This window comes from Musa acuminata, chromosome BXJ1-4 (assembly GCF_036884655.1).
Source record: "Musa acuminata AAA Group cultivar baxijiao chromosome BXJ1-4, Cavendish_Baxijiao_AAA, whole genome shotgun sequence".
Lineage (NCBI taxonomy): Eukaryota > Viridiplantae > Streptophyta > Magnoliopsida > Zingiberales > Musaceae > Musa > Musa acuminata.
The window spans coordinates 26,399,028-26,407,500 of NC_088330.1; the positions used below are offsets into that span (position 1 = coordinate 26,399,028).

The 8,473-nt window shown below is 34.9% G+C and overlaps 1 protein-coding gene across 1 annotated transcript; it reads left to right on the forward strand.

Annotated features, from left to right (window-relative positions):
• Positions 1-3,126: 3,126 nt before the first annotated feature.
• On the forward strand, positions 3,127-6,698 carry LOC135651220 (RING-box protein 1a-like). Its single transcript, XM_065171142.1, has 5 exons — positions 3,127-3,392; positions 3,505-3,555; positions 3,702-3,761; positions 6,321-6,392; positions 6,486-6,698. Exons 1-5 carry the CDS (start codon positions 3,233-3,235, stop codon positions 6,521-6,523), a joined length of 381 nt encoding a protein of 126 aa, XP_065027214.1. The 5' UTR covers positions 3,127-3,232; the 3' UTR covers positions 6,524-6,698.
• The last annotated feature ends 1,775 nt before the right edge of the window (positions 6,699-8,473 follow it).

Sequence of the window (8,473 nt, forward strand, 5' to 3'; positions counted from 1 at the left end):
GATAATGACAAATAAAAAGGAAGATGTAATGAAAGCTATCTCTATGTCATGTTTCCTTGAAATGTTTGTATAATTGGTATCCTATCACTTATTATTGAAAAATGACATGAACCTTTCTATGACATGAATCATTACCACACTTATGCTTGAAATATGCCTAAATCATTCTCTTTTTTGTTGATGACAAAGGGGGGAGAAATATGTGATAAATTGATGATAGATAGAATTGCTATAATTGTCATATTTGCATTATATTAAGATATCAGAGAAATATGTGGTAAATTGATGATAGATAGAATTGCTATAATTATCATATTTGTATTATATTAAGATATCAAAGAAATATGTGGTAAATTGATGATAGAATTGCTATAATTGCTATGATTGTCATATTTGCATTATGTTAAGATATCAAAAGCTTACATCCTAATTTTACAAATTGATATCTTGTCATATGATGAATTGCTATGATAGAATGAATTACTATACATAGAGCTTACATTTGAAATATTTGCATTATGCTAAGATATCAAGAGCTTGCATCGTAATTTTACAATGTTGATATCTTACCATATGATGAATTGCTATGATTGCTATCTTTCACATTTGAAATATGAAACTTGAAAATGGATGTTATGCCTTAACATCATTTAAAAAAAAAAAAACATCATGATAGGAATCATGATGGGGGTATTGATAAGTTTAAATGAACTTAACTTATCAATATGTCTCTTGAATTCAAAGGCTTTGAATTCAAGAATGACTTATCTAAGTATGACATATAGATAGGGGAGTTAAAGTTAACTCCATCATCAATTGATTGTCATCATCAAAAAGGGGGAGATTGTTGAATCTTGGATTTTGATGATGAAGTCAATTATCATTTGGTTATCTAATTCGTATGTTGAGATAAGTGTGTAGGATTAACTACGATGGCAGTAAGACATGCAGCAGGTGTTGAGCCGGAGTCAAGACCAAGATCACGTTGGGGGTTCGAGAGTTCATCGGAAGTCCAGACGATCGTCGGAGGTTCTGTAGAAATAATCTGAGAAGTCCAGGAGCTTGTCAAAGAAGCTCGTCAGAACTCGCCAAGAGGATCGTTGCAAGTCTAGGAGTTTGTCGGAAGTCCGTCGGAAGCTCATCGGAAGAAGCGATTGACGCACTGGAACACGATTTGTAGGATTAATGTCTTAAGTGTCATGGTTAGCAAGCGGATTAAGTTAGAATTGGGAGGTGATCCCATTAACTTAATCTGAGACCAATTGGGTCCTGAACAGACCCAAATTGGGCAGAATGGATTAGCCCATTCGAACTCAGAATTCTTGGCCGACAGTGGCACCGCCCGGAGACTTGGTCTCCCAGGAATTCTAGGCGATAGTACCGCCCTTGTCAGGTGGTGGTACCACCGGTAGTTATTACTGTCAGGTGGTGGTACCGCATAGTGTTAGATGCTAGACAGTAGTACCGCCTAATTATGGCGGTGGTACCACCAAGACATCGAAAATCCTGGAGATGACACTTTTGAGCTCCAAATTCAAACCAGTTGGGGCCTATATAAACCCCACCATTTTTTGTATGAAAAAGCACCGAAAGCTTGTATTTATTCTGAGAATTTGAGAGCTTAAAAGTGTTGTAAAAGGCTAAAAGTTCTTCTCCCTTTTTTCTTTTAAGTTTTGATCATTCAAGAGAGGAGTGGAAATTTGTAAGAGTTGTCTCCTAAGCCCGTCAAAAGGAGTAAAGATGTAAAAGGGTAGTTGGCCTTCGACTATTGAAGGAAGGCCTCTAGTGGACGTCGGTGACCTCATCGAAGGAGGAAGCCAAAAGTGGATATAGGTCAAGATTGACCGAACCACTCTAAATCTCGATTTGCATTTACATTCTGCTCTCTATCTTAATTGCAAACTTCCTCCGTTACTTTACTTCAACTATACTTTCCCTTAATCTTAAGTTGAAGAATTTTTTGAAATGAATTTTGATCAAAAACGTTTTTATCATACGAACGTTGCTTTAATCGTGGAAAGTTTTTTGCTATACTAATTCAACCCCCCTCCCCCCTCTTAGTACTCAATGAATTTGGCTATACTAAACTCAAAATATCCCTAAAATAACTAAAAATAGAAAATATATTGATTCATTGCTGAGATATTATTGTATAGTGTGTGTGAGGTGCGATGTATATGTATTTTGAGGTTACATTTGTTAATGAACAAGGTTACACTCATACATAGAATCAATTTGACGCATGCCAAATTAAAATTTGAAATTTCTTAAATCACCGAAAAATAGAAAACTATATGAATTTGCTATTGAGATGTTGTTTCCCATTTATCAGAGTTACACTGATAAATGAATATGATTGTCCTCGTTCACATAATCAACATTAAAAAAATTAATAAATATATGAATTCATTAGTGAGACGTTATTTCATATATTTGGTAAAAGTTTAAGGTGCGATTCACAAATATTCGGAAGCTACATTGATTGACAAATGAATGTGGTTATACTCATTCGTAGAATTAACTTGACAGTATGTCAAATTGGACTTAAAAATCTCTAAATTCACTAAAAATATATATATAAAAAGAGATACATTTTCCATCTAAATTAAAAGTCTAAGGTTTAACGAGCACACACGGGGGTTGGAATGATAAATCAATATCATTGCACTCGTTAGAATCACAATAACAAATCCTTAAAGTCACAAAAAAGAATAAACAAATCTATAGACTCGTATTGGCATGTTTGTGATTTTTAAGAATTTTTAAAAGTTAAATTAATTCAATGCATTTCCATGTTGATTTCGTAAATGTGAATTAATGGTTTATTTACGGTATACCTGCAAAATATAGAATACGTAATCATTATCTATATTTTTTATAATTTTATAGATTTTAAAAGTAATTTGGTATTTTTATAAATTGATTTAATTGTGGATTTTAGACCCTCTTTTTTTCCCCTTCCATAATACAATTGACGAGTTTTCGTTCATTGACTTCAGACGGGCTTGTAAAATAAAACAGTAAATAAAAAATATTTCTAGTTAAGGAAACGTTTTTAAAAGCGGGCTGCCCTTTTTAAATCGCCCCTTAATAAATGGCCTTAATTGCCCAAATATAAATCCAACTGTAAATTGCAGAAAAAAGGGAGAAAGTAGCCTTCTGTTGTTGTTCTCTTCGCCTCTTTTCCTCGTCCCCAAAGCCGATTCTCTCCGGCTTTCCCTCTCTTCGACGTATGGCTTCCCTCGGCACCGACGTCAGCATGGTTCCGGCCGGGGAGGGTTCGAGCGCCGCCCAGGCGCCTTCGTCGTCCTCGGTGGTGGCCTCCTCCTCCTCGAAGAAGCCGAAGAGGTTCGAGATCAAGAAATGGAATGCCGTCGCCCTCTGGGCATGGGGTATGTGCCTGACTCGGAGCCCTCGTAGCGTTTGGTTTGGATTCTATCGCTTAGGGTTTCTTTATCTGTGGATCATTTTGATCGATGGTCCGATTTGGTGGGATCGTTGCAGACATCGTGGTGGATAACTGTGCTATTTGTAGGAACCACATCATGGACCTCTGTGAGCTCTTTCCCCCTTCTCTGATTTGTTTATTTGCTCTGTCTTGTTCGCAGCTTGTTTTCTCCAGGTTCATATCTAGGGTTAGGGTTTCTTTCAGCTGGTTGATCTTTCTGGTTTACGATTTTGGTCCTCAAATCTCCTTGCAGGCATTGAGTGCCAGGCTAATCAGGCTAGTGCGACGAGTGAGGAGTGCACTGTGGCTTGGGGTATGTATCATGTTTCCGAAACTTGTGCAATTGGAATTGTTTCTAGGTTCGAATGGCTTGTACTATATGGTTCTCTTTCATGAAGCTTCGGTCAGCAACAAGGATGCATCTCGATGCTGTAATTTTGTATCATGTCACTAAACGCTAGCGTGGATTTTCTGATTCAATTGCTTGCACTTCTTCACAAATATCGGTTTAGGCAATAGTTCATCCTGCTGCATGACCGGTAACATAAGTCCCAACTATTTAGGGTTGATTATATGTATCTCTTGCCATCACTGAGATCCGTAAAACATTTTAGTTAAGTTTGAAATACTTAAATCTTTAACTATAGTTTCTATTAAAATTATTTTTAGATTTTTTCTATCTTTTCTAGTACCATTAACATTAATCATTTCTCCTCGTTTAATTTAAAATTTATGATGTCTTTCAAAACCCTGTACAATTACCCATCAATCTCCTGCTGAGTGAATTCATTTGGGTTTTATCCCCAACAGAAATTGTAAAAAAAGAAATGTCAAATTAATTTTTATTGGATAGGCATCTACTGGTAGCATCAAAAATCTTTTCAAAATAAAGAAAATTTTCACAATGAAAAACAACACACTTAGCTAAAAGAAATCTGAACTTTCTACATTAAATCACTAAAAACTCATATAAAATCTAAAATGAACAACTCCACAAGGAATGGGCATAAGAAAACATATGAACAGTATGTTTGATAAAATGTGTCCATTTCTCAAAAAATTGCCCAATCTTGTGAAGTCTCCAAAATGCCTTATCATTGCCACTTCTTTCATCTTTGATGTTGAAATTAGTCTGGCCAATTTATCCCATTGAATCCAAACCATTGGGTGGTAATGTCATGTTGATAAATGCTTTCTTTCTGCTTGCTTGCTCACAGAGGGTTTCTCAATCATGCCCATCTATTTTTGCCTGAAGCAAAAAATCTGACAAGGCAACAACATTTCAAAATGCAAAGTGAAGTTATAGGAGGTCAATGAAGGGTATACATAAACAGAGTATATGTGAACGATAGGAATTCGTATGGATGTGTAGTTATTTAAAGGTACTCTGAATCCATACAGTAGATGATATCAGAATAAAGATTATATAAGTATTAGCTTATATTATTTTTTTATCAGAGGTACATCAACATAACAATGTCTCCTTTTCTTGAAAGTGTATAAAATTAAATGAAACATTGGTTTCGAAGCCATAATTATAGATTATATTTGACAACCTAAAGCTTTGTGGTAAGCATTGGTCAAGAATATATTTGATTCACTGTTTAATCAGTGTGTATGATAAGTTTGAATCATTAAGAATGAAATGGAAGTTTCTGTTTGTGGTAGTCAATTTAGCCAATAGATTATTCTACAGTTTGATTCTACAAGATGCAGAAATAATCTCTATAATATTGGTGTATACCAATTTGCATGAGACTAACACTTATGATTCATTGCAACTATCATCCAAGTGGCATATTATGTTCAGAACAATAACAAACTTTACTCTCTATATTAGAGTCTTTGTTTTCTCCACAAAGCCCAAAACAGATGGAAGACCAGTACTCTTCAAGTGTTATGTACTGTGTGAGTAGAAAATGAAGCATATTTGCCTGCTTTGTTTAACTTGCTTGTAATCGATGCATGGACATGGGTAAATATAAATCACTCTATGAAAGTCCCTTTTCCATTGTATAATGTTCAATACCACTGGTTAATCTGTTTTGCAAACCATCTTCGTCAAAACACTAATAAGCTCCAATACATGCATGGTCCACCTTGATTACGTTGGTATAGACATTTGAATGGGGAGAAATAAAAATTGTAAATTGGAGTAAACTTCCATGATTTTGTTTAGTTTCTTGTCATTTTTATGATGAACAGATGTATAAACTCCTGCTGTTATTGCTAAGGTTGCTTGTAAATTGAATTCCTTTGCTTGTTGGTTTGAGGTTTAAGGAATGGATTTGGAAGGGCTTCAGTGATTGTGATATTTTAGATCTGGATTGGTCTATGTTTGCTAACTGTCATTTTTGGTGCTTAAGTTAAAGTTCTGGTACGTGAGGGAGACATACATTTTGTGTGTCAATGTTTGATTTCGGTGCAATCACTTCTATAGGACAATCTGATTCTGGCTTCAAATTGGTAAAAATTATTGTCCTTATGTTGGTATTTTCTACTATCTGAGGCGTTTGAATACTGCTTTTCTGTTTATCAAGGAATGTGTCTCTCTTAACATTATGAATAGGAGTAGGACCATGGAACCAGTGGGTTACAGTTAATGGGAGCTTTTGTCTTTTGTCTAAAACTCCAAATGTTTCTGAGTCTTAAACATCTGCCAAGCAATGTACCCCATCCTCTCATATCATATCATGGTCGTGAGTTCCCATATCTTTGGACATGAAGAAAGATTGCCGAGCTTACTTTAACACTTGCGTTCTAGCACCTCACTTTGAATTCAGTCAGTCAATTTGATCTTGTCCTTTGTTTCATAAAATGTTTCAGTTTCGCTCTTTTTCTAACTGTACCCAACATGCTTTGCTTGAAATAGGTGTTTGCAATCACGCCTTCCATTTCCATTGCATCAGTCGGTGGCTCAAGACTCGTCAAGTTTGCCCTCTGGGTAACCATTCTTTTGCTGCCATTTCCTTTCAAATTTCGTTATGGCATGTGCTACGTATGTGTATTAACAAACAAAAACTTCATACATCTGCAGACAACAGTGAATGGGAGTTCCAGAAGTATGGTCACTAGAATCGATAACTTCGCTGCTCCAACAGTGTGGATTCTGCTTTAGTAACTATTTAGAAGAAAACCTTTTATGTGCTGGATTATTCATATGTTAGTTTACTATCGTTTTCACTCTCCTAGCATCCTTGTGTGCCACTGTGAACTTGTTAATGAATATAGCTGCTGAGCAATCTGTTGAGAGGAGGCTATATAAATATAGCAGCATACGTTTCACAGTTAAACATCTTGATTGATTTGAAGCTTATTAGATGATGTGTTAGGACTCTGGAGAGCCCTAATTGAGTTAGGGTTAGTTGGGAAGTTCCGTAGTCTGACCCTATTAAAGAGGTAAAGATGTCGGCTAGGATTATGATTGGTTAGGAAGTTATTTTTTTAGAGTAGGAGTCTTATTGGGAGTTGGGGTTTAGAAGTTCTATAAATAGTTATGTATTCATCATCTTTTAACTACAATGGATGAATTTTTTTAGTAGGAATTTTTATAGAGTTCCAAGAAGGTTGATCCCATTAACCCCAAGCTTAGAATCTATAGTTTTAATATAAAAAATTTTTGCTATATAAGTCGATGATAGGATTAAAAGATGTGGTCGTCACTTTTAGAAAGGATGAGATAATTAGTGAAAAGAAAAAAAAGGTCATGATGTTAGTATAATATAATTTAACGAGACCTACTTAGTGAAACAAGGTAGACGAGGTCCGCGTATTCTTACAGTTTAACGTGGCTCTTTTCTATTTACCGGTTGGTGAGGCACGGACGCTTCCTCTCCAACAAGATGGAACCATAAGTGAGATCTGCCAGTCCTCCCAACAATTACGAGAGGAACGATCCACATGCGTACGAAGCAGTTGTTGTCCATAAATGAGTTCTGCCAGTCCTCGCACAGGGTTGGTTTTACCTCGCCTGTTGTTTTCCTGACACTTGAGTCACTGTCTCCTCGTAAGCATCCCACGTGCAGTGGTTCTCCTTCGGCCCTGCTCCCTCTCCTGACAGAGACGGCTATTTACTCCCACATACCAGCTCAGGTCACCAGTAAATTCGTACTATTTTCCTTATTGCCGAATAAGAAAAAGAAAAAGAAAAACATTAGAATTCTTTAAATGTTGTCACATATGTTAGGGTTTAAAATACAAAAACTCAAAATTACTAATTATCATATTATTTGGATAGAATCGAGAGAATATGTTATGTTTGCTTCCCACATTACCGATGGATGAGAAACACGAGAAATCATGTTTTAAATGTAAATATGGAATTCATCTATTCTTTCTTTTACTATTTCAGCTATGAGAAACTATAGACATAAGATTTCATAGACTCCATTTGTATGTACCGGAATCATTGTCATTTTCGTTTCATTATGCTCATGTAATTCGTTCTCATTATTTTTTTATTTATTATATAATTGTTCTTACATTAATTTTTTATTTATTATTATTAAATTTCTTCATTCATTGTGATCCAAACGTTTTGAACTTGAATTAATCCTTAAATGTTACCGAGGTTGATGGTAATGGAGAAAAATATTCTTGATTGATGGTAGAACGTCTATATAAAAATGAGTTTTTGGTCCCTAGACTCAATTTCTATTTTAAGAATTTTTTTATCATCTAAAGTGAAAGTTATGAGTCAAGAAATATCAATAATCATAGGAGGTATGTAATTTTCGTATTAGTAATTTCAGCATTAGTTCTCTATGTTTCTATTTTGGTATTTTATAAACATATTTAGGTCTTAAATTATCTAACATTTGATATCAAAGCAAAAATTAACCTATGTGTTGACATAAAATAATTTGAAATATTTTTTTATTTTTTATACCATGAATATAGCTTGATTTACGTTTTTCTTTTAGAACTTTTGATGCTTTTTGGTGTTGAAAATCATGAGGATATAAGATTTCTAGCATTTTTAGTGAAATGAAACATTCATTTTGGTAAAATGCTAATATTCTATAT

Coding starts and splice junctions, on each gene's coding strand:
- LOC135651220 (XM_065171142.1), top strand. CDS start 3,233: ATGGCTTCCCTCGGCACCGACGTCAGCATGGTTCCGGCCGGGGAGGGT. Junction 3,762..6,320: donor GGAGTGCACTGTGGCTTGGG/GTATGTATCATG, acceptor TGCTTGAAATAG/GTGTTTGCAATCACGCCTTC. Junction 6,393..6,485: donor TCGTCAAGTTTGCCCTCTGG/GTAACCATTCTT, acceptor ATACATCTGCAG/ACAACAGTGAATGGGAGTTC.